This window comes from Elgaria multicarinata, chromosome 23, assembly GCF_023053635.1.
Source record: "Elgaria multicarinata webbii isolate HBS135686 ecotype San Diego chromosome 23, rElgMul1.1.pri, whole genome shotgun sequence".
Taxonomy (NCBI): Eukaryota; Metazoa; Chordata; class Lepidosauria; order Squamata; family Anguidae; genus Elgaria; species Elgaria multicarinata.
Genome location: NC_086193.1, coordinates 689,207 through 715,554, shown reverse-complemented (window position 1 = coordinate 715,554; position 26,348 = coordinate 689,207). Strand labels below are relative to the sequence as shown.

Here is a 26,348-nt window from a genome sequence, read left to right as displayed (position 1 = left end):
GGCAGGGCTCCTTGAGAGCATCCGTATCGTCCTCCTTTTTGGTTTCCAAAATATGGTCAGCCTAATAGAGAGCCATTATTCTCTAGAATCAGTGTGGTGCAAAGTCTGACGTATTCAACTATGACCTGGGAGATCCGGGTTCTAATCTCCTCCCTGCCAGGGAGCTCACTGGGTGACTTAAGGCCAGGCACTGACACTCAGCCTAACCTACCTCACAGGGTTGTTCTTGAAAGGACAAGATGGAGAGGCAGAACATTATGGACACCACCATGGTCTCCTTGGAGGAAAGGCAGAATATAGACCCCCTGGGAAGTATGCAGGGTGCAATTATGGGCCCCTCAGCAAAACCCAAACCCAGCTTTGAAGCATGCAAGCGTTTTCTCTGGGCCTGCCTACCTACACGGCCCAGGGCCTTTAGCAGGCCTCTCCCTTCCCCAGGAAATAGTGGTGACCACTGCCTGGATGAGAAGCCTCAGCGCCCCACCAAACTACAATTCCCAGGGCCCCCGGGAGAAAGCATGGCAGCTTCATCAGCAGGCAAACCGAGATATGCTTGCAGTGCCGGAGACGGCACCTTCTTTCAGAAGACTTAAAAAGCGGAGAAGAGTTCTGAGTCCACCCAACCATGAATCCTTTTCCAGCAGATGAAAATATTGCCTTGAGTGTGGGGGGTGGGAAGACAAGAAGAGGTGGCAATTCTTCCCCTTCTGCATCTCCACCTGCAGGTTTTCAACTCCCCCTTCCCCAGGTGACGCGAGATGGGGGGGGTCCCACTGGGCGGATCTCCCCAAAGGGCAAGTGGAAGAGTCCCAGGGTCCGTGCCTGCCAGGTGATTCTTGGCACAGCTTAACCAAAGTTTGATTACAGGCAAGCAACCCCCTTCCCCCCAAAATTTATCAGAGCTTCCGTCCTGCTCTGGAGGAAGTCGCGCCCTTTATGTGCACATCTCTGGATGAAACAAGGCACAATCCGTTTAGACTGGTGATTTCTCCCCAGACAGAGCTGGTCGGGACCATTTCTGGCCTCCTGGTCTCGGGACTGTTACACGTCGGTTTCTCTCAGCAGGTGGAAGCAACCGTGGTCCAAAGCGGCACATACACAGATGGACTCCTCCGAACCTTTGGACAAGGCCGACTCTTCCTTGGCCAACAGAGTCTTCTCCTCCGTTGGGAACCCGGGCACCAGGGACGTCGAGCCGAAGGCCTTCTTTTGCAAACTGGGAGCGTCCTCACAAACCTGTGTGGGCAAAAGTGAAGCAGGGGGCGTGAGCAACCACTCCATCAACGGGCATCGGAGCTGGTCCTGCTGGGATCCGAGGACTGCATTGCCGGAGTGTCTGGTGGTTGACAGAGGGGGTTCCCAGGAGCGGACACCAGCCGCGAGCCCTAGCCTGGAAACTTGCGGGAGAATTCACCTGGCAAGACGCGGGTGGGGACATTTTGCCCCCAACCACTCCCTCTGGAGCACCAGGCTCCCCCAGGCCACGCCCTTCAGGTTATAGGTAGCATTTACTCCGAGCCTCTCTGCCTGCAGTTACGAAGCGGATGGACAGGACTCTGCACCGTTGGGAAGTGGAGATGGTAGAGCAGAGCTCACAGGGGAGGTCCGTTGAATCCCCCGTTTCCACTGCTGTCATTGCAAGGCTGATGGACAAGTTCCACAGGTGGGGCCTGGGCAAACCCAAGGGATTCTCTGCTTGTATATTGATTTGCCAAGCTCATGTCCAAATCAAGAGTACATCTGTCTCTCTGAATCATAGAATAGCAGAGTTGGAAGGGGCCTACAAGGCCATCGAGTCCAACCCCCTGCTCAATGCAGGAATCCACCCTGAAGCATCCCTGACAGATGGTTGCCAACCTGCCTCTTGAAGGCCTCTAGTGTGGGAGAGGCCACAACCTCACCAGGCAACTGATTCCATTGTCGTACTGCTCTAAAAGTCAGGACGTTTTTCCTGATGTCCAGCTGGAATCTGGCTTCCTTTAACTTGAGCCCGTTATTCCGTGTCCTGCACTCTGGGAGGATCGAGAAGAGATCCTGGCCCTCCTCTGTGTGACAACCTTTTAAGTATTTGAAGAATGCTATCATGTCTCCCCTCAATCTTCTCTTCTCTGGGCTAAACATGGGTGGGGCAACATGCAGCCCGCAAGACCCAATTGCCCCACCCACCCCTCTGTCTCAGATGTTTTTATTTTCTAAAAATATTGTAACCAATCCTTTCTTCTCGAGCCAAATTTAACCCTAGTAATTTGCATGCGTGATGGCCGAATTTGCACAAAATACGCAGATTCGGCGGCAATTCGTGGAGTTTGTGCAAATTGGGCCGTGACTCGCACAAATTGCAAAACCTTCCGCCACCCCAGAAATGTGCAAAATTCCCAGAAAATCCAGCAAACTGGGCCAACTCGCAGGTCGAGTCGGGCACTGCAGCAGGAACCGAAATGAAGTCCAGTGTGTGGGTGGGTGTGTTCCTCTCCCTAAATGGATTCGCCTGGCATCCCTATGGGGAAAAGCTGATCTAGAGCGCTCTGCATCCAAAGGGTAATATTTTAGGGAGCTCCTAGTACGAGATGAGATGATTGTTAGATGATTTTGCACCCCGCCCCCCAACTCCTCCCCAAATGTCCTCATGCCCACACATCCGGTTCCCTCCTCTGCACCTTGACGAATGGCTTCTCGATCCCCTCTGGGGCGACGGAGGAGGTCTGCTTCACGACATCCCACCACAGCACACTGGGACCCTTCAAGTTCTTTTCTCCGCGCCCTGAAATTAAAACCCACAACACACAACCCAGAACAGTGAGGAAACGAGTCCACCCAGAGCACACGCCAAGGTCAGCTTGCTAAAGAATAGTCTGTGCAGCTTTTGCCTTGGCGTTTATTCATCCACGGCTCATTTCATTCGTTCTATTTCTATACTGCCTCGTAACCCCGCAACGCTCTGGGCAGTTCACAAAATTTTTAAAACCATCCAAAACACATTAGCTAAAGCTTGGTAAATGGTTTCATTTGCTTTTAGCTGTGTATATTTATTGTTTTATATTGTTTTATCATTTTATCTGTATGCTGCCCTGAGATCTTAGAGATATATGGCAGGATACAAATGCAATAATATTATTTATTATTTATTTAAAACATTTATATCCCGCCCTATATCATTAAGATCTCAGAGAGGCATACAGATAAAAGCATTCAGTATAAAACAATAAAGTTAAAAACAAATTAAACCATGAACCAAGTTAAAACAATATATAATTTAAAAGCAGTAAAAGCAGTTAAAACAATAATAATTATAATAATAATAATACAGAGAGAGAGAGAGAGAGAACATCCATCTATAAACTATAATCCTTTGTAAACCGCCCAGAGAGCTTCGGCTGTGGGGTGGTATATAAATGTAATTAAATAAATAAATAAATAATCCAGGACTTGATGAAAAATTCATTGAATGCTGCCATTTTATGCCATCACATTATCCTTGCAGTTGTTATGAGGATAATGTGGAGCGATGGAGAACTATGTTTTAACCTGGTGCTGAAAAGATAACAACGTTGGCACCAGGTGGGCCTTGTTGGGGAGATGGTTCCATAATTGGGGGCCACCACTGAAAAGGCCCTTTCCATCATCATTTTCACCATCAACTGCCTTTCTCTGAAAAAATGTTCAAGGTGTTTTAAAGCAGAGTCCTTGAGAATCAAGGAAAGTCTTGACCTGATGACAAGTGTTGGTGCTAAGTGGACCTCAATGGGAAGTTCCTTCCACAATCAAGGGGCCACCACCGAGAAGACCTTCTTCCTTATCAACCACCGGGATCGTTGGTGTACGTAGGGCTGGATTTGGGGGCTAATCCAGGGTGCCCCCGTGGTGTGGTGATAGGAGTCTTGGACTGGGACTCACCCATGGAGCTCACTGGGTGATTTGGGACCAGTCACTGATTCTCACAGGGTTATTGTGAGGATAAAATGGAGAAGAGGAGGACAAGGTGACTTCCCTTGGGCTTTTTGCAAATGGCATCATGTACTAATACAATAATAATCGCTTAACAGCTCTACCTGTCAGGCAGCTGGCCAGGACCCCGATGACGACCGTGGTCAAGGTCCCCAAGGCACCATAGTAGAGGTACGAGATGGCGTAAAAGTCGTCTGCGATGGCCGGCCTGCAAAGGAAGTGATGTCGTAAGACGTGCAGGAAGTGACCTGCCACAGGGTTCCCGTATGACATGGGCAGGTCTGAGGGGCTCCCGAAATCAGACCGGCTGAGTTTGCCTTGTAGGACGATGAAACACGCGGAAGGAAGTTGTACACAATGACAAAATGTTGCAAAAGGAATGGAAACACAGAGGCGGAGCTTCAAGGCGGAGAATGACAGCAAGCTCCGCCCCGCCGCCTCTGCCCCGCTCACCTCTCCGGAACTTCTGAGATGTTCTGCGGAGGCAGCAGCCCAAACACGATGGTGCCATTCAGCCCCTCAGAGGCATTGTAGAGCGGGCAGAAGTCTCCGTAGGATGGGAGGACGCCCATGGTGGCGGCACTGGGGGGATAAATCGTGCCCCCCACCGCTACCCAGAAGGAGAGTGCAAAGCCCATGCCAAGGCCGGAGAAGACCCCCTGGAAGCAAAGAGGAGACTGAGGCTTACACGAGGGATGGGCAGAACTCTCCCCAAGAAGACCTTTCAGCTGGAATGGGAGGGGCGTTTCAGGACAAAATCACCTAAGAACATCAGAGGAGCCCTGAGGCTGGATCAGGCCCAGGGTCCATCTAGTCCAGGACTCTGTTCACCCAGTGGCCAACCGTCTTTTGGCCAGGGACCCACAAGCAGGGCAAGAATGCAACAGCACCCTCCAGCCCATGTTCCCCAGCAACTGATGCACCTAGGCTTACTGCCTTGGATACTGGAGGTAGCACATAGCCATCAGGACTAGTTCTCCTCCAGGTCTTTCCTACCTTTTCCCCACTACCAGTTTTATTTTTATGTTATTTTCATTTATTTAATACTTTAAAAGGTCTCCATGTGTTTTTTGCTATGGTGGCAGGCAGCCCAGGTTTTCCCAACGGCCATTTCCCAGACACCATTTAGATTTCCCATCTCAGAGTGGAGGACATGGAATAATGGGGTCAAGTTGCAGGAAGCCAGATTCCGGCTGGACATCAGGAAAAACTTCCTGACTGTTAGAGCGGTACGACAATGGAACCAGTGACCTAGGGAGGTTGTGGGCTCTCCCACACTAGAGGCCTTCAAGAGGCAGCTGGACAAGCATCTGTCAGGGATGCTTTAGGGTGGATTCCTGCATTGAGCAGGGGGTTGGACTTGATGGCCTTGTAGGCTCCTTCCAACTCCACTATAATTCTATGAGTTATGTTGATTTGCTACAAACAACCCTGTAGGTTAGGGTGAGAATCAGCAAGTGGCCCAAAGTCATGCGGTGAGTTTTGCAACTGCGTAGGGACTAGAACCCTGGTCTTCAGAACACTCTGTGAAATGAAGGGGAGAAGCGAATTCTCTGGATGCTGAACTTTTTATTGTATATTGTAGAGCCTGACATTATTTTGTAAAGAGTGTTTGTTAAATGCACTGTTGGTATTGGTCAATGACCGTAATAAAACATATTCATTCCTGACGCATTTCGCCCTGTATCTTTTCAAGGCCTTCTTCCGGGGGGATGTAAACATTTAAAATACATACTATAAAACATGGTATCAACAACATGTAAGAAAAATACATTATTATTATAAAAATTAGACGGACATGTTGCCACAGAGCCCTGTGTACAATTTGTTTAAAGCATTCTTCAAATTTATGATAAGAAGACAAAGTGCTTTGGATGCGATATTTTGTTGCATTCATACGAAACATTTATCAAAAGAATATATATCATATCTTACTTGTAAAAAGATGTCTGCAAAGTTCTTCTTATCAACAGAATGTCTTTCTCTGATTGTAAATAGCTACTGAAAAGACTATTTTCGAAGACAGCATTATATCTTTGTACACTTTATTTCTTTGGAGCACGTGCCAAGGTCATTGTGCTAGAACAGAGTTGCCGTATTGGAAAATCATCTACAGTGATTTAGAATCATAGAATCATAGAATAGCAGAGTTGGAAGGGGCCTACAAGGCCATGGAGTCCAACCCCCTGCTCAATGCAGGAATCCACCCTACAGCATACTATGTGGAGTCATAGTAATGGTAGCAGTTCCAAATCATCATTTAATCCCTTAGGTTTTAAAGTTCTTAATTTGAGGATCCATTCCACCTCCCTCCTTAGTTTTTCGTTGTTTGTATTAAACTTATCCAGTGCCCAAAGTTTTAGGTCTGTGTGGGAATGTTGTCCCCGTTTTTGCTTCAGAACACTCTAACTACACTACGCTGCCTCTGTCCTTAAGAGTCACTGCCTGCGAATGGAGAGGCAAAAATCAGAAGGGAATCATAGATTTTAGGAAGGAAGGCGGCTCTGCTCAGCTGGCTCCTTGATCATGAGGACTAGATCCCTGGCAGAGAGTATTAGACCCTCCGTGGTCACGGCATCCTCCTTCCAACACCGTTTTATAGATTTGCACGGCGTCCTTTGTTTGCCGGACGATGCACAGCACTGATCAGTGCTCCCAAATGCATCCCCCTCTGTCACCAGGACTTACCACCGTGTTGCACAATGGTACGAACATCCCCAAGATGAACGCTCCCAGGAGTGGGCCGCTGATGACCCCCATGACGGTGAAGGAACCCTAAAGACAAGAGAGACAAAAAGCAAACAGAGACGTGTTGGGAAATTGGTAAACCTGTAGCCATGCGGTACTTCGGTTAGGACCAGCGCAGAACGTCCACAGAATAGCGAGCACGTTTTTGAGTTTTCGAGGGTTGTAATCATAGAGTGCAACCCTGCAGATGTCAACTCCATTGAGTTCAATAGGACTTCCTCCAAAGTAAACACAGCAACCGGATTGCAGCCTTCGTTGGATCATGGACCATGAAGGAAGCGGCGTACAGTAGCTGGACTGAGAGATGTTATCAGAGGCCAGAAACTCCGTCAACTTGATGCAGAAATATTACTGTTTACAGCGGGGAATGTGAAGCCCTGATCAAGGTACACCGAGGTTTGGTTTGCAAACAGGGTTGTTCTAACAATTCAAAGTATGAATCATGTTTGCTTTTAAAAAACTAATCAGCTGGTTCAGACATCTATTTATACAAGAGGGAGAGGAGCCATTGGGGGGAAAGAGGACAGTTGTAACCGTTGCACAGGTGAGCTTTACCTGCAGAACGCCGCCTCCCAGCAATGACGACAAGGCTGCTACGGTGATGCACGCCGTGCCGTAGATCAGCGCTGGGAAGGCATCAAAAAGAGACAAGAGTTCAGACTTTTAGCTTCCGCTGAAAACAAAGCAAAGAGCTAGTTCTAATTAAGTCGGCAAAACAAGCCAACAACTTCCATAGATGGAGAAACGCCTGGAGGAGGAGGAGGAGGAGGCTCTCCATGGCTACGAGTCCTGATGGCTGTGCGCTCCCTCCAGTATCAGAGGCAGTGGGCCTGTGTGCACCAGTTGCTGGGGAACATGGGTGGGAGGGTGCTGTTGCACTCATGTCCCACTTGTGCGGCTGGTTGGCCACGGCGTGAACAGATGTTGGACTAGGTGGGCTCTTGGTCAGATCCACCATGGCAATTCGGATGTTCTGATGATCTTCATCCGTTGAACGTTGAAGGATGGTGCTACTTTGTTGGCAGTGGGGGAGCTTTGGGATCCGCGCAGGGCACCAATCTGGAAGCGCATTTGGGGCACCTTAAAGCGGCCGCTGGGTGTGCACCTCTGGAGATATACCTTGAATCAAGGCCTCCTGGCAACCTGGAGGAAGCCCCCTTGAACGCTAACCCCCATTCACACACACACATGGACACCACCTCCACCCTTTCCCCAGAGGGTGGCTTCGTTCCCCAGCATCCTCCACTCACAAAGTCCTTTGGAGATGAGGGTGAGCTTCCGTGGCGACAGGTGGGGCAGGTTCGGCTTGATGAGGTCTTCCACCGTCACAGCGGCCATGGCATTGATGCTTGTGGAGGCCGTGCTGTAGCCGGGGGCAGGAGAAGGACCAGGGGTTACAAATGCGCCGGAGGGGCAGGGGAGCTGGGGGAGCCACTCCGTTCAGGCCCTGCAGGCCCTCTTTCAGGTACTAAAGAGCCAGTCTGGCGTCGTGGTTAGAGTGTTAGACTGGGACTTGGGAGACCCGGGTTCTAGTCCCGACTCAGGAATGAAACTCAATGGGTGACATTGGTCAAGTCACGGAGTCACAGCCTCACCTACCTCACAGGGTTGTTGGGTGGATAAAAAGGGAGGAGGAAGACCAAGCAAGCTACCTTGGGTTCCTCCCAAGAGGGGAAAAAGTCGTCTACTACTACTACTACTACTACTACTAATAATAATAATAATAATAATAATAATAGACTTCATGACTTGGCAAAGCCTGTCATGTCTGTCTAGAAAAACCACCACATGAAAGAAAAGAGAAATAATAATAATAATAATAATAATAATAATAATTCATTATGAGTGTCTGTCAACATCAGTATGTCATATCTAGGGATGTATGGATTGCGTAGAACCCCTTCAGTCTCTGGGTTTTTGTGGACTGACTTCCATTCCATTCTTTGACAGAATCAGATTTTTATCAAGTCCCCCAATTTGCATGAATTCACATTGGTGTGAAATATTCGCTCTTGCGAAACCTGAGCATATTCACACTTCAGCCTCTGGGGGAAACTTTGCACAGGTGCAAACAGGTGTTCTTGCTGTCATTGTCATTATTTTAGGAATTTTTTCTGTTACTAAATTAGTGCAACATTCGGGAAAGTTTTTTTTTTTAAAAAAAATGTTTCACAAATTTGCGGAATCTGTGCAACTTGGAAAAAGTCAATCAGCTAAAACAGATTGGATTCGTGGAAAAATGAACTCTTTTTATTAGTTGTGGGTTTTGCCAACATCTCTGGAGGAATCAGGAGGACCGGAAATAGTTCACTAGCCCTAAGCATGTTTAGCCTGGAGAAGAGAAGGCTGAGGGGAGACATGATAGCACTCTGTGTGACACAGAGGAGGGCCAGGATCTCTTCTCCATCCTCCCAGAGTGCAGGACACAGAATAACGGGCTCAAGTGACAGGAAGCCAGATTCCGGCTGGACATCAGGAAAAACTTCTTGATGGTTAGAGCAGTACGACAACGGAACCCCACGTACTGCTGCCTTGCATTTCACAGCCAGGAGTCACCGCAGGGCTTCCCTAGGCGGCATGACCGGACCTTCCATGTGACTCCAGCAAAGCAGCTCACGTGTTAGCGGTTAACCTGACTGCAGGCTGGTGCGTGGCTTTATCACGCTACCGAACACTTCCCCAGTTGCCTGTCACCAACCGGGGGGCGCGGGGAGGCGTTCCTTTCAAGAGAAGGAGGGCAAAGGGGTTCTCACTTACCTCAGCGTCCCACTGTACGCGCAGGCCAGGAAAAGGCCCGGTACGCCAGGGTATTCCTCAAAGATATCCAAGACCAAATAAGGCATGTACTGGGAAAAGACAAGAAGGGAAGAGATTTGCCCTTTCAGCAAAAGGCCAAGATTTGCAAGCAAAAATGAGCCAGCTGCGTGATGCAGGTGCAAAAGGGGCTAATGCGATCCTTCAGCTGCACCAGTACAGCCGCCGTTTCTAAGCAATAACAATTCCACTTTATTCCTCTCTAAACTGGAGTCCTGTGTCCAGTTCTGGCAGGCCCACTTTAAGAAGGATCCTTGGTGCCATCGGGACAGGACAGCTGGCCAGAACTGAAGCCTGCAGCGTCAGTTGAAGCAGGCAGCGGAGCCAGGTAAGCCCCCCTCCCACCACTTACCTGCATCTGTCGCCGGCTTCAACTGAGGCCGCGGCCTCTTCCAGCTTGAAGCCGGCGACAGACTGTGACGGAGGCAGGTAAGTCTCCCTTCCCTGGCTCCGCCGCCATCTCTGCATGGACTGTGGTGGCGGTGCCAGGTAAGACCCCCTCCCCCCACTTACCTGCGTCTGGAGCTCCGGATCGAGGCGAACCGCTTCGCCTCGATCCACAGCTCTCCCGACCCGATCCGCCTCCGCCTTTAGCCGAGGCGGATCGCGTCGCTCCGCTCAAGATTTGCTTATCCGATTGGAGCGGAGCACACCCCTAGTCCTGTGGTAATAGAAACCTTTGATGTTGCTGTACGAGTTTCAAAGTAAAGTGTTGTAAGGAAAACACCGAAATCCCCAGACAGTGGCTTGTTTGCTTAACCCCTTTGTTCTCCCCCACCGCAAGCAATTCTTCTGGTTGACCAAGCTCCGCCCACCTGCACTCCAGCGTCGGCGGCAGGTGAGTACCTGGTCAGGTGCTGAGATGTGTCCGGCCAGGAGAGGGTCACAGTCCTTGTAGAGCGCAAACATCACGATGCCACAGCCCACGGCGCTGGAGACGATGATGAAGAGGCCCACTTGGTTGACCAGGAGGGCTCTGGCATCGGGGCCGAGGGAGGAGGAAGAGGAGGAGGAGGAGGCAAGAAAGAAGAGGGAACAACAAGAAAAGGGCAAATATGAGCAGCAGTCCAAAGACAACGAGACTCAGGGCTGTTCCACTAAACCGGCCCTTCCTGGGTCTCCTGCCCTCCAGCTGTTTGGGGTTTCGTCTCCTGTCACCCCATCCAGCACAGCCAATGATTGCGAATCTCTGGAGTTGTCATCCAAAAAGGTTTGCGGGTGGAGGGGAGGCGAGGCACTCAGCAATTCCTTGAATCAAGAAGCCCTATCACAGTCAATGTAGACCATACTTTTTGGTTCAGCAGGCACAGCGGGGATTTTGAGAGAGTGTCAGGAGCGCTATTACAAAATGGCTGCCCCAGAGGATCCTTGCTGGTTCGTAAAACGGTTGCCATGGGGGCAGGGGGAGGGCATAGAACGTGCATTTCCCAGAAGGCCAAGCAGTGAGGCTAAACGAAAGGTCCCTGGCCCGAGAACTTAAGGCCGAGGCCTCAGAGAAGGACTCTTGCCTGAAACGCTGCAGAGCTGCTGCTGCTGCTGCCAGTCCGTGTCGACAACATGGGGCTAGATAGACTCAACAGAAGGCAGCTTCTTATGACCTGCTTATAACACCCCTTTATCTGAACCCATCTGACGTCGTTTTTAGCTGGGACGGCTGCAGCTCAGAGGCAGAAGGTCCCACGTTTCGACGAAGCAAGAGCCTGGCTCGGTGTAAAGCAGTGTCCTTGCACGCACAGAAGCACCGCACGCTTCGCAAACTCAAGAATCAGTCTCTGGTGGGCCCGATGGGCCAGAACACAGGTGGGGCACTGAGGAAAACCCCAGAGGAAACCCCGGGGATATCGGGTCCAGCGAGGAACACAGCTTGAGTCTCTAGACTCAGGTGGAAGCAGAAAAAAACACAGAGCTGAGCAACGTCTTTGGCAGGAGGCCCAGTGACGCAACCCTGATAGAGGAAGGAAAGGGAGGGAAAGGCAAAGGCCTGCAGCTGATAAGAAAGCCGCAAGCGAAGAAAAAGGCATCGCCTTGGGTTACACGTCCCTGCCGCTGTAGCAAGGCGCCCTGCTCTACAGGCCTCCGTGTCTCAAAGTCCCAAGGTGCAGGGTCACGGCAACTCCATCCCACTCTCCCCAGAGGGCTGGCCGGGTTCTTCCGTTGCAGCAAGGGCCTCCGTCCAAGGGCCTTGCAGCACCGTACAAAGGACAAATCATTCCATGCCGGCAGAAGCTTTTGTGGACTCAAGGGGTCTGCTGAAGTGACGTCCCCCAAAACTGATTCTGTGCCGTAAAATAAATGTGTACGTCTTGAAGGTGCGGGGAGGATTTTGGTGTTTTAGAGCTTTCCCCAGCCTGATGCCTTCCAGAGATGTTGGACTAAGCTCCCATCATTGGTGAGAATGATGGGGGTTGCAGTCCAATGCATTTGGAGAACATCAGGTTGGGGAATTGATTAACGGCCAGGATTTCTTCTCGATCCTCCCAGAGAGCAGGACACAGAATAATGGGCTCAAGTGACAGGAAGCCAGATTCCAGCTGGACCTCAGGAAAAACTCCCTGACGGTTAGAGTGGTACAACAATGGAACCAGTGACCTAGGGAAGTGGTGGGCTTTCCCACACTAGAGGCCTTCAAGAGGCAGCTGGACAAGCATCTGTCAGGGATGCTTTAGGGTGGATTCCTGCACTGAGCAGGGGGTTGGACTCAATGGTCTTAAGAGGCCCCTTCCAAGTCTACTATTCTATGATTCTAATCTGGAAAACTGTCAGGAGCAATGATATGCGTATTTTTCATGTTATTCCTGCCCACTTCTCCCTTATCTGCTTTCTTTATTGTTTTCATTGCTCCCTTTGGATATGTAGCAGACCTGATCAGTGCAAATCAAATCACCAAATGTCGGGGCGCTGAGAGCATTTGAGTTGGACGCAAGGAATTGCTTCGCACCAACTCACACTTTGGCCTCTTTCTCCGTCTTGCAAGCCACGTAGCGCTGGACCTGGGCCTGGTTCACGCCGTACATGGAAAGCCAAACCAGCGTCCCGCCGCAGATGAAAGTCCAGAAAGTGTAACGGCTGCGGGGATCTGGGTTGAAACTGGGGGAGGAAAATGGAGGAGTGAAACAGACCACCAAGAGCTATTTGCCAGCCTTAGGGTTGCTAGATCTCATGAGGCTATGACTCAAGGGGTACAGCCTAGAAACCCAAGGGCGGAGTAAGCCTTCATTTTCCTCTCTGCTCCCCACCAGGCAATGAAAAGGGATGTTCATCGCTGGGAGATTTGCTTCTTCTTTTGGCTGTACGGAGTTTGGCGGTGTGTACAATTTGCTTTGTGTCTGCAGGCTGTTCCCTGAACTGCAGGAACGTTTTTGTGCATTTGTGTTTTCTTGGAAGGTTCTGCAATTCAAGCAAAGTACTGCCAAATTTGCACAAATTATGCAAATTCGGCAATAGTTTCCTCACTCTTCACAAATTCGCCTATAGTTTGCATCAATAGGGCCATAAACTGCACACATTCTACAAATTCAGCTGTAATCTGTGCAAATTATACAAATTCGTCCATAGTTTCCTCACTCTTCACAAATTCGCCTATAGTTTGCATCAATAGGGCCATAATCTGCACACATTCTACAAATTCAGCTGTAATCTGTGCAAATTATACAAATTCGTCCATAGTTTCCTCACTCTTCACAAATTCGCCTATAGTTTGCATCAATAGGGCCATAAACTGCACATATTCTGCTAATTCAGCTGTAATCTATGCAAATTATGCGAGTTCAGCCACAACCTGCACAAAATACGCATATTTGGCAGTCATTTCTGCAATTTGCACATATTCACCTGTATTTTGAACAAATTGTGCCATAATTTGGGTGAATTGCACAGAAATTGACACTAATTACAGAACCCTCCAAGAAAAATGCACAAAATTCCCAGAAAAATCTACGAACTGCAGATTGCGTTGGGCATCTCGGTGGGAACCGATCAGAAGTGCTTAAGGTGCTGACGCCTCGGAGAAGTCCCTGAACTCCACCCCGCAAACGGGTTTCTCTGACATCCCTTTCTATGCATTTTCAAACGATATCCAAGATGCTGGTTTGGGCTTTGACTCTCAGTCGCCCGTGCAAAAGGACGCTAAACATGAAAAACCCTGTTAGGAAATTTGGGGGGATACTGAAGGAATCAAAGGTATGCACACACACACCACCCCAGTTGAAAATAATGCAGGGCAGAGAAATGGCATCTGTGTTCACAGGTGTTAAGGTGCTTTCCAGGAGGTGGCAGGTTGGCTCATTCACCTGGTCAAGGGGGATGTATTCTCTCTCCCCCAAGTTAACTGCCCCATGGGAAAGAAGCAGGGGGGGGAGCTCTGGATTTAATGTTTTCCTCTTCCCTCCCCATACATTTTTCCTTATGTGTCATGTCTTTTTAAGATTGTCAGCCCACGGGGGGGCAGGGAACATGCTGTTTTATGGATTGCGGGTAAGCCCCCTCTGGGAACCTTTATTAGGGGGTGGCTGAAAAGTGCCAATAAATGCATTAAATTAATAAATGCATCAGGGAGAGGGGGCATATGCAAAGGCATATGCAACCAACACCATTTAAGAGGGGAAAGGTTTTTTCTTGAACTTTTTTTGCACACTTAAAAAGGCACCATCTGCAGCCCAAATGGGACCTGGTGAAAATGCAGCACAGCACCAATGAGAACCGCTGCTGCGGACGTACTCATCAAAGTTAATCCTGTAATTGTTGTAGGCGATGGCCAGGACTTTGTCGGCCCCTCCCACCAGCAGCGTGCCCTGGATCAAGATGGCCACGAAGCCCGATAGCATGACGAAGACCTGGAAGACGTCCGTCCAGATGACGGCTTTCATCCCGCCCTGAAAGACAGAAGGGAAACTCAGCAGTGCTCCCGAACAGACCTTGCAAACCAACCACCTTTTAATTTGAAGCATTTCGACACTATTTTGACACTAACGTAGGGAGGTTGTGGGCTCTCCCACACTAGAGACCTTCAAGAGGCAGCTGGACAAGCATCTGTCAGGGATGCTTTAGGGTGGATTCCTGCATTGAGCAGGGGGTTGGACTCGATGGCCTTGTAGGCCCCTTCCGACTCTGCTATTCTGTGATTCTATGATTTGTTCAGTTGGCCAGCAGGAGAGAGAGGGCATTCCCGGTGTTGGTGCCCAGGTTATGGAATTCCCTCCCCGCTGAGGTGTGTCTGGCTTCAACCCTATAAATAATTAACCGGGGCCACAGCTAGACCCAAGGTTTATCCTGGGATCACCCAGGGTTCGCCCCTGCCTGAGCACTGGATCCCCTGTGTGTCACCTAGATGAACAGGTTTGACCCCTGGACGATCCAGGGATAAACCTTAGGTCTAGCTTTGGCCCGGGTTTATAAAACTCAGAATCTGCTTTGCCCATTCTCTACGTAGCCCCAAACTTCCAAAAACTTTTCACAGTGGGAGGACTTTAGGTGTCGGGACTTTAGAAGCTGACGTACGAGATGTCCGATGGAATGGGTCAGGGAGAGGGAGTTGTCAAGAGATCATAGAATCATAGAATCGTAGAGTTGGAAGGGTCCTATAAGGCCATCAAGTCCAACCCCCTGCTCAATGCAGGAATCTACCCTAAAGCATCCCTGACAGAGGGTTGTCCAACTGCCTCTTGAAGGCCTCTAGGGTGGGAGAGCCATTGGCTAACGTCTGGAAGGAGAGGAGATCTCTGAGAATGTACAAAGTATACTAGAGGCATTGGCTAACGTCTGGAAGGAGAGGAGATCTCTGAGAACGTGCAAAGTATACTCACGATGGTGGTGTAAAACGTACAGATGACACCAGTGGAAAGAAGAGAAGCCCAAATATCCAATCCAGTCACTAGATAAATGAGAAAGGAGGGCGGATTAGTTAGACTGCCTAATTTAATTGGCATTTATTCAGGAACATTTTGGGAAGTTGCTTTAAAAGACACCCTTGACACACAGAAATCTGGTAGGCGAATCCACTTCCATAACTTTAGCCACGCGCTAAGAATAGGGATCAACCAATTGCTTTCTCCTTCCTATCTTCATTTAAAAAAAAATCTCATGTTCTTTCTGTCCTCTTAATGGGGAAAAATCTGCAAATTTTGGTAATTTTTATTCAAAAAATGAACTGAGCCAGACCCTCACCATTTCCACCAGCCAAATTCAGCAGGTACTGTTATTTCTAGCACAGAAAAGGCCATGTTGTACATACTTGCTGTTAAGTAGCTGTTAAGAATGAGGAGCTTGTCAGAAAAATAAAGATAAAGAGGTAGCAACCCTAATTTCACACCACAAATATGGTTGAATCCATCCAGGTTAGAACCTGGACTTTTAGGGATAGACACTCAAATTTGAAACTCTCCGTTTTGATTTCTCCGACATTGGAACGTTTTAAAGTTCTTTTCATGCAGTGGATGAAGAAATGTTCAAATTGTGGTAAATTCTTGTTTTAAATCATCTCATGCATCCCTAGTTAAAAAAATTGTAGCATAATTCCCATGAGTTGAGCTTCTCCCACAAGGCTGTCCCCAACACGTGAGGGGATTTGAAAGGAAACTTAATGCTGTGATCCTAGGGAGACAGAGTAAGGACCCTGCAGGGCTTACTCCTGAGTAAACATGCTTAGAACTGGGCTGTGCAAAAAAGCGTAGAACGTACCTTGGTTGAGGATCAGTGCTGGGGCATAGATCACAATCCCGGTATACAGCATCTAGATGGAGGGAAGAAATGGACTTAGAATCATAGAATAGCAGAGTTGGAAGGGGCCTACAAGGCCATCGAGTCCAACCCCCTGCTCAATGCAGGAATCCACCCTAAAGCATCCCTGACAGATGGTTGCCAACCTGCCTCTTGAAGGCCTCTAGTGTGGGAGAGCCCACAACCTCCCTAGGTAGCTGATTCCACTGTCGCACTGCTCTAACAGTCAGGAAGTTTTTCCTGATGTCCAGCTGGAATCTGGCTTCCTTTAACTTGAGCCTGTTATTCCGTGTCCTGCACTCTAGGAGGATCGAGAAGAGATCCTGGCCCTCCTCTGTGTGACAACCTTTAAAGCATTTGAAGAGTGCTCTCATGTCTCCCCTCAATCTTCTCTTCTCCGGGCTAAACATGCCCAGTTCTTTCCTAAACTTGTTTTGAAATCTGCATTCAAATCTTCGAAGGAGAAAGGAATTTGAGCTCCATGCAAGAGAGCCGGCATTATACGCAGAAACAGTCAGGTTTGAACTCTGGAGACTTTGGAGAGATGCTACCAGCCAGTGTTGCCCTTCTGGAACCAGATGGACCATTTGCCATCATGTTCTTATTTCAAGAACCATGAGGACAAGCACCTTACTTTATTTTAAGGGAACGGCCACAGCTCAGAGCTTTGCATACAAAAGGCCCCTGGTTTGATTTCAGGCATCCCTGGGAAGGATTTTTTTCAAGACCCTTCTCTTTCTGAAAACCCAGAGAGCCACCGTTACCAGTCCGCGTCAACAGTATTGGGCTGGATGAACCCAGGGTCTGGCCCCGGATAAGGAAACCTTTTTCTGCCCCCAGATCTACGCTCCGTTCCCATTGCAGGCCAACCATACCCTGAACAACTTACTGTTGCAATGATGTACTGGATCGTCCCACACAGGCGGACTTTCTTGGAAAACCTCAGCTCCAGATACTGCCAAGACAAGATTGGGAAAGGGAACTGAAACCTGGACAGGCTGATTCGTGATGACTTTTCAGCGGGGCTCTTCTCCCAAAATAGGGAAGTGAAGCAGGCACATAGAACACCAGAAGGGGGATGCCTCTTCTCTTCACACAGGCGCCGTCTCTACAGGAGCAGTGACTGTCACACCCACCCCTTGTCTTCAGTAGGTCCTGGATCCCAAAGCGAAGCAGGCCAATTTGGTCTGCCTTGGTCTGAATCTGGATTGGGCCCAGATGGGGCCAAAGAACGCCGGTATCAAGCTAAAGCAGGTCAGATCCAGCCAAAGCGGGTCTGTATTTACATAGATCTACTGTTGCGCACCATGGGGGCCATTTCAGGAAATGGCCCATCACAGCTGCCATTGTGAACAACATTAGATCTATGTTAAATATAGAGCTCCATTTCCCTTTACAATGGTGGCTCTCATGGAGGACAGGTAGCTACGGACGTGTCTAAGTCCCGGCTGATTGAACAGATAAGGGCACCCGCTTGCCAGGTTTGGGGGACAAGTGAGTCGGGGAGCCAAACAGATACCTGGTCAGATTTGTCCCTGGGAAACTACACACTTTGGATGTCCAAATCTCACTTTGCATCTGGATCCAAAGCAAGCTGAGGAAGATCAGAACCGATTCAGATGCTCCGAAGCAGCTGATCAGAGCTCACGTTTTAAGACTAAGAGGCTCCCCTTCCTGTTTCAGTTCCATCCCTCATGGTCCAGACTTTGTTTTTTGTTTTGTTTTTAATGTGCCTTCTGTATCGGGAGCTCTTCCTGCACTCCTGTCCTTCCTCAGATGGCCACTCCCCCTTCCGGCATTTCATTGTGAAAGCAAAGAAACTGCGATCTCCTCTTGCCTATTTGCACTATGCCTCTATACCACAGTGCCACCTAGAGGTTATGTGGCAGGAAAGCAGGAAAGGAAACGCTCCTTGTGTCGCTCAGTTCTGCCATAAAACCAAACATAGATACAGCTGTCGAAATACAGTTGCTGTTGTTTTAAATGGAAGCTGCACTTAATAACTTGGATTATTTCTGTTATTTAATGAGTTGCACCCCACCTTTTCATAGAATCATAGAATAGCAGAGTTGGAAGGGGCCTACAAGGCCATCGAGTCCAACCCCCTGCTCGATGCAGGAATCCACCCTAAAGCATCCCTAACAGATGGTTGTCCAGCTGCCTCTTGAAGGCCTCCAGTGTGGGAGAGCCCACAACCTCCCTAGGTAACTGATTCCATTGTCGCACTGCTCTAACAGCCAGGAAGTTTTTCCTGATGTCCAGCTGGAATCTGGCTTCCTGTCACTTGAGCCTATGGTTCCATGTCTTGCACTCTGGGAGGATGGAGAAGAGATCCTGGCCCTCCTCTGTGTGACAACCTTTCAAGTATTTGAAGAGTGCTACCATGTCTCCCCTCAATCTTCTCTTCTCCGGGCTAAACATGCCCAGTTCTTTCAGTCTCTCTTCATTTTGATCCCAACTAGCCTTTCCCAAGCTGGGACTCTCCCCAGCCGGCATGGGGAGATGGGGCTTGTAGTCCAATACATCGCAGAACATGGCCCTCCACTCATCTTTCTGCCAGAAGGACGTGACATTCTGGCGTCTCCCCCATGTTCCTGTCCTCGGGGGTTGCGGTGGAACCCATGGAAAGATCCCGCCCCGCAAGAAATGTGTATCCACTTACTAGGGAGTAAATCCCGCTAGGCACAGTGGGATGTACATCTGAGCAAAGCAGGTTTAGGATTGCACTGCTAGAATAGAAATCAACCGACGTGCCCTGCATGCAAGCCACGGAACGAACAAACGAAAAACCGTAAACAAACCCAGCCTAATTCTCTCTCTCTCTCCATTCGGTGGAGATTTGATCTACAGAAATCCGCCGACACAGCTACTTTGTGGCTTGGAACTCCTGAAGGACGCTGTCAGTCAGAGGTCCCAGACCATGTTGGGATCAAAGCGACCCCAAAGTTTTGTTTCCATTCGAGCTGTTCCTATTTCCTGGTCCAAAGTTGTGAGCAAACAAGGCGCCCAGCAGCGGCCAACTCTTCCAAAGAGACACACAGGCCTATTTATTTAACTTTCACACCCCAACCCTTTAGAACTCCCATCGTTTCTTTTCACCGTGCCGGTGTTGATTTTAGGGGACGACTGTGGAGAAGAACGTAGCGAGAACCTTGCTCCGAGGTCCTTCCACACGCTTGCTGATTGTCCAAGGTCTCCAAACAGAAACCTTTGCCCTTTTCTGAAAGCAAGCGAGGAAGGAGCGCAAGCCTTCCCCCTCCGGGTCACAATCCCTAGGATGGAGCAAAAGGCGAGACCGTCTCGTCCTCCACCAAGTAGCAAATGCTTAACTGACCCTGTTTCAACGGAGATAGCCTTTGTGTTTTCTGACCCCTGCCCTTGGACGGGTCAGGGGAGATTACATAAAAAATGTACCCAGAGACGAGATCCAGGGCAGCCCATCCAACCCTGCGCCCTGTTCCCCACAGTGGACAGCCAGAGGCAGATCAGCAGTGCTGGTGTTTGTGCCCAGAGATAGACTTCTCCTGAACACGGCAGCTCTGTGGAACTAGCAGGGGGACGTGTTCTTGCACTCATGTCCTGCTTGCTTGCTTCCCAGAATGCTGGACTAGGTGGACCCTAGGTCTGATCCAGCATCAGGGCTCTTCTGAGGTTCTGAGCCATTGATAAACGTTCCCCGAGAACGTGTCTTATTTCCTTTTAGTGAGAACGTCGCAGGAGCCCAGCTAAGTGGGTCCAGGCCTCCCTTCCTCCTCCACCACCAGCATGAATTCCTCACATCCCCCTTTTTCATCCACCTAAGCCGGTGGCCATAACAGGCAGGGATGCCACTCAATGACAGAGGGCAGGTCTACACCATGCCTTATCCTGGGGATCGCTCCGAGATCATCCCTGTGCCTCCACATGACGCACAGGGGATCCCGGGGATGGGGAGGTAAGATCCCTCCATTTCCCCGGGACAACCGGGCCGGCTTTTAGCCCGATTTCCCCTGCTATCTCGGGATCGTCCGGAGACTGCAGTAGGCGTGGGCAGCCTTCCCAGTTTCATCCCGGCTCCTCGTGAGTAAACGAGGAGCTCTTCAGGTGCTACGTGACCACAGGGGGTGGGGAGGGGTTGTTATACCTTGTAATTTTTGCTGGAGCGTGAGGGGGCTCAAGCTCTTCTTGGGTTTTTTTATAAAAAATGGCCGCTGCGACGGGCATGATGCCCGGGATGTCGCGTGGCCCACCTGGACCGAGGGGGAGGATATCGCGAGATTCTCCCCATCCCCTCCCCTGGTGTAGACCTGCCCAGGGCCTCCGCTTGGCATGCACTGAGGACTAGAACCTTGCAGTGCCTGCAACAAGAAGGGGTTTTATTCACGCATTTATTTATTACAATTCTAACCCTCCCAGTAACGATGTTCTCAGGGAGGGCCCTTGCGTTGCATGCAGGAGGTTACAGGTTGGCTCCACGGCACGGCCAGGTAGGGCTACGAAAAAGCCCCCTGTCTGAATCCCTGAAAAGTACAACCAGTCAGCATCAACCCCCCTGAACTAGATGCTACAAAGGGAGCTTCCTATTGAAACCTGGCCTTTGTTCCGAACCAAGAGGACCAGAATCTTACTTCTGGGACAGAGCATAGTGGTAGAGGCCCTGGGGAAACTCCAGCCTGAAGCCTCGGAGGACCATTGCTTAAATTTGTCTGACACAGAAGGGTGCTACGTTCAAAGCCATGGGGTGAGAAACCTGGGAGTTGGGGTTATTGAGACCCCCATGGGAGGGGCAGAGACGCCTCCCCAAATCTCACAGGTACACGTCCTCTCGGGTTTGCCACACATGCTCGGCGGTGTGCATCGCGCTGTTTGGGACGTGTGAGGGTTCATGGCACTGGGACAGGTGTGGGCAAAGCGCCTTGCACTCTTTGCCCAATTGTGCCAGGAAGCCCTTAAGGACGCATGGTTTCAGCACCTTGCTCACTCAGCCGGATCACTGACGCAACCCATTTGCAGCGCTTCCTCCGGCCCTCCCCGGACTACTTTCTCCCACGTCGCTTCAAAGCCAGCCGCTGAAGCTAGCCCTCCTCTCTGAAAGCCCTCAGCGGCACTTGAAAGCGCTCAGTTCAGCAGGCAAACAAAAGCCAACGTTGGCTTGTGCATCAAGGGGAGGCCAGCCAATAGCCGTCTGGCCAAGTTTCAAGCCTTTCCGACTCCTCGGAGCGTCCCTGGGAGCCAAAGCCAAATGGGTGAGCGAGCCCGACTCAGACGGGGTGGCCTACGTCTTGCTCATGGATCATAGAATCATAGAATCATAGAAAAGCAGAGTTGGAAGGGGCCTACAAGGCCATCGAGTCCAACCCCTGCTCAGTGCAGGAATCTGCCTCTTGAATGTCTCTAGTGTGGGAGAGCCCACAACCTCCCTAGGTGACTGGTTCCATTGTCGTACTGCTCTAACAGTCAGGAAGTTTTCCTGATGTCCAGCTGGAATCTGGCTTCCTGTCACTTGAGCCCGTTATTCCGTGTCCTGCACTCTGGGAGGATCGAGAAGAGATCCTGGCCCTCCTCTGTGTGACAACCTTTCAAGTATTTGAAGAGTGCTATCATGTCTTTTGCTCTTCGTTCTCCCCGTGATTAATGTAATATGGATTTATCCAAATAGTTTCTAGAGAGGAACACCCGGATAGCCTAACAGTCCTTGACCCCTCCTGTTCTGTGGGTCTCAACGTCTTCCTCAACCTGCCCTCGAAACGTTTTGGATCACAACTCCAAGCAATATTATTTATTGATTCATTTGTTATTTTTATACCCCCAATTTTTTTCTTCTTGTCAAGGACCCAAGGTGGCATACATAATCCTCCTCCTCTTCATCTTACCCTCACAACAACCCTACAAGGTAGGTTAGGCTGACAGTCAGTGGCGGGCACAAAGTTGCCCAGTGAGCTTCATGTCTGAGTGGGGAATAGAACCCGGGTCTCCCCAGTCCAACGCTCTAACCACTACACCACGCTGACTTCCCCATACTCGGCTATTGGGGAGTACAGAAATGTAATAAATAAATACATACACAGAACAAGATAGGTTTAAAAGAACTAGTACAATACAAGGTTTAAATTTATTTATTTATTTATTCATTTATTTATTATTTATTACATTTCTATACCGCCCAATAGCCGGAGCTCTCTGGGCGGTTCACAAAAATTAAAAACATTCAAAGTATAAAACAAAAGTATAAATGGAGCTACCACTAAGCAAACTACGATCAAATTTAGTGAAATAACTAATCCAGACTGCAAAGCATAAAGAGTGATAGTAAACATTTAATAATTTAATTTTTTTAATGATTTAACATAGAATTATGCCAAAATAAGAGCTAAACAGTCCACAAGAACTAAATGGAAATTACATTTCACTTGTTTCTACTGGTCGTATGGATATTAGGACTTATGGTTTTAAATTTTGTATATTGGTCTTTAATGTTCGGTGTTTTAATCCTTGCAAACTGCCCAGAGAGCTCGAGCTATGGGGCAGTATATAAATGTATATAAATGTAATAAATTTTAAAAAAGTAATAATATGGAAGGCTATACCCATCCACCTATCCTATACGCATTTTGACCACATCAGAGTGATAAGAAATTGGTCAAAATTATAGCCCAAAACACTGGGCAAAAAAATCTGTTCACTTAATGCAGCCTTCCTCAACCTGGGGCGCTCCAGATGTGTTGGACTGCATCTCCCAGAATGCCCCAGCCAGTGGCTGGGGCATTCTGGGAGTTGTAGTCCAACACATCTGGAGCGCCCCAGGTTGAGGAAGGCTGACTTAATGGTTCCATGCAGAACCATTAAGTAGCCAGAAAGTAGCCTGCTTACCAAGACCTATTGGTCCTTTCTTAAAATGAAACACAAGAATTTAAACTGATAAAGATTGTTTACCAAACATTGAACTCTTGCACAGTTTATCTGGATCGGTCAGTTTATGGATGCATCAGGAGAGGAAGGGGGACCTGGCCTTCCCTCCTATCTCTGGAAGATGTAAGGAATGCGAGAAAACATGCCACATTAATTGTCTCCAAGTAGCTTAGTCAAAGACAAACTATCTAGAGGTGATTCAAATGGAAAACATAATCTCACCGTAGCTGTTCGGATATCGCTGGAGCATCCATAAACCAAATCTTCACTTAAAACCAGTGTGCCAGTGGGGTGGGGTGGCTAAAGCGTTGGACTGGGAGTTGGGAGATCCGGGTTCTAGGCCCCACTTGGCCATGGAAACCCACTGGGTGACTTTGGGCCAGTCACAGGCTCTCAGCCCAACCCACCTCACAGGGTTGTTGTTGTGAGGATAAAGGGGAGAGGAGGAGGATCATGTATGCCGCCTTGCAGGAAAAAAGGTGGGATATAAATGCAATAAACAAATAAATGATAAAATAAATCGCCTTTCAGTATAGCTTTGCATGCAAAGGACCTCAGGTGCCGTTCACCTGGCACCCCTGAACGCAAAAATTAGACTGGGCTTAATGATGGAGAAACCATAAACATGCTACTTCCTGCTTTGGAAAATGGGGAGCCCCTTGGTGTGGCCACAGACGAAAGCGGAGGGCTTCCAAAGGGCCAATTTGTTCTTTCAGTTAAAGATATGCTGGGAAAACATCTTTATCCTCTGATCTGTTTTCAGCATTTCACCTCGGCGGCAGCAAGTGGGTGAAATGGCAAAAGGCCTGCAGCCGCCGCGTCTCATGCGCAGGAGTGTCAAAACAAGGAGGAAAGGAAGGTTGTGGTTTCACAGGGTTGGGATAAAATCAAGAGTGTCCTTGTTAAGGAAGGGGAGCTGGAGAGGACACATCGGTGCCAGGCAGGGGTTTTAAAGCGGGGGCGGAAAGAAATCGCTCCCCCACGATTGAAGTTAGTCCACACCTGACCCCATGCCTCACGCACACCCTACTTTGCTTTCACCTCCAGATTGCCCGGAGCGAGCGATGCATGGCTAAATTCAACACGAATCGACGATGCATGCACCGCGAAGACATTCTTTTAGACTAAATGACCTCCAAAGCCCTCTTCCAGTGGAGTCTGGTGGCACCGATATCAGTGAGGCGGGAAATCCGCTCCGGGTTTCAGACAGAACTCATCAGAACTATAAAGGAGTTGTCCAAGGTGCCACCTTGGCTAGTTCTTTTAGAGTTCTTGCCGGTTCTGACTGAAACCCAGAGCAGATCCTGCGCCCTGTTGATATCAGAGCTCCCAGCCTCCACTGGATTCCTCCTGCTCTAAAATTCTACGACTCTTGGGTTTCATACGCATTCGGAACTAGATCCAGGCCTTTCCCCAAGGTTGAGTGTCGCTAAAAAACAGCGACACTCACAACCCACACTCGTTTTTTGTCTTTTTGTTTCTTCAGTGGAAGAATTTGGCCGGCGCTTCACCAGGGCAGAGACCTGAAACCAAGGACGATCCCTGAAAAATAGGGACACTTGAAAGAGATGCCATGACCGCTCTGCCAACCGTCATGTGTGGGGAAATGATCCCTCATCGCCATTTTTAAACCCACTGTGAGATTGTGCGGGAAACAAGGGTCTGTCTACGACTTCCATCAGCACCCTGTAAAAGACATCTCCCCAACACCACCCCACAAGACACACACACACGTACACCAGAGTCTTCTGCTTACCTCGTAAGTGCTGGTGAGTCCCAGGCGGTAGAAGACCGGCAGGAAGAGGTACGCGGTCAACAGGGTGTTCAGCAGCTGGCCCAGGCACATCCACAAAAACTTCATGCCGTAACGGTACGCTTCGGCTGGCACCCCAAGCACCTGGATGGCAGACATGAAACTGGCGGAGAGCGACAGCCCTACGGGAATAGCCGACATCTGCCGGCCGCCTGTGAAAAAGTCTTCGGAGGTCTTCTGCCCACCTTTCGAGAGGGCGTAGAAAAGGCCGATGGACGTAGAGATCAGAAGCATCAGGCCAAAGACGCCATAATCCCATAAACTGAATGTTAACATCTCCGCCTTCAAGACCTCTAAGTTTCCTCCCTGGGACATTTTGCAATTGAGCCTCCAGACAAATCACTGGGTGAACCAAGCCGAAAAGAGCGAAAGATTCCCTAGAGCTCAAAGAGGTGAAAACAGGCGAAAAAGAACAGAGCCGAGGAAATGTTTAGATGGTCGGGAAAAGGTGCAAAACTTAAACCCCGCTCTGCCTGTCCCTTATTATACAGCAGGAAAGAGAAGGAACAAGCCAATAATAATAAAGATGATGATGAAGATGATTCTGTCTAACAGATGAGATGTAAAAACAAAATAAAAAAACCAGAGTAAATTACTGTTTACAAGTTGGGAAGCTGATCTCAGAGGTGTCCAAAATTGAAAAGCAATCTCCCAACTGTGGGCTGGGGGGGAAAAAAAGCTGTATAAGGCCGAGGTAGCAAAGCTGAAAGAAGAGCTGAGGAAACAATGCAAAGTATTTAACAGGCTGGAGTTCCAAGTCCAGGCAAAGCAGAGGGTAAAACCCAAGGAGGGAAAAACAGAAGCCTGGGAATTCAACCAGAACTAGCAATGCCCCACAAAAATTACTGAGCAATTTCTATTATTATTATTATTATTATTATTATTATTATTATTATTATTATTATTATTATTTAAATTAAAATCAGTAAAGTTTCCCACAAGGGCTCCGGACTAGAATTAAACTGTTTCAGAAACAGGAATCAGATTCAATTTCCCACCAGATACATTTTCATTCAGATTCTGGCTTTATTCCCTTCTTGTTTTAAAAACAGGCAAAAGTTCTGCTTTAGAGATTGAAATGTTTTGTCTGCTTTTAAAAAAGAAAGAAAGAAAGAAAGAGAAAGGAGCAAGGTGGATAAGATGGGGGAAGAAGGTAATCCCCACCACCCCAAAAATGAAAGTTGAGAAAAGTTTTTGTCCTGCAGGAAGCAACAGGGCAGTGACCTTTGGATGGAGAAGCAGCGTCTCCCCGCTAGAAGTGACTGAAGGAGAAGCGACGAAGCGATTTAGAGATCAGCTGTTTGCAAAGCGCCTGCAAAAGACGTCTCAAGCGCCTGGGCTCCTTTGCACGGCTTTTTATGGAGCCCCGGGGTGACTCGTCAGGAGGTGTCAGGGGTTTTTTTTAATGGCAAAAGAGGGCGGCTGG

General features: G+C 49.0%; 1 protein-coding gene across 1 annotated transcript; it reads right to left on the bottom strand.

The window, feature by feature from the left end:
• Positions 1-672: 672 nt before the first annotated feature.
• SLC5A5 (solute carrier family 5 member 5) lies at positions 673-25,237 on the bottom strand. The gene is made up of 15 exons (XM_063146871.1): positions 24,866-25,237; positions 17,111-17,176; positions 16,183-16,234; positions 15,309-15,376; positions 14,224-14,378; positions 12,454-12,594; positions 10,354-10,483; positions 9,451-9,539; positions 7,944-8,056; positions 7,249-7,319; positions 6,634-6,720; positions 4,399-4,604; positions 4,050-4,153; positions 2,658-2,761; positions 673-1,236 (listed from the first exon to the last, which is right to left on the bottom strand). The coding sequence occupies exons 1-15, from the start codon at positions 25,235-25,237 to the stop codon at positions 1,042-1,044; spliced, it is 1,953 nt and encodes a 650-aa protein (XP_063002941.1). The 3' UTR covers positions 673-1,041.
• Between the last annotated feature and the right edge of the window lie 1,111 nt (positions 25,238-26,348).

Bases quoted from the DNA above. Each gene is read 5' to 3' on its own strand.
- SLC5A5 (XM_063146871.1), bottom strand. From the start codon at position 25,237: ATGTCCCAGGGAGGAAACTTAGAGGTCTTGAAGGCGGAGATGTTAACA. The intron at 12,595-14,223 runs GTACGTCCGCAG...TTCCTCCCCCAG, and splicing joins TACAGGATTAACTTTGATGA to TTTCAACCCAGATCCCCGCA. The intron at 9,540-10,353 runs GTACTCACCTGC...GTCTTTTCCCAG, and splicing joins ACATCTCAGCACCTGACCAG to TACATGCCTTATTTGGTCTT.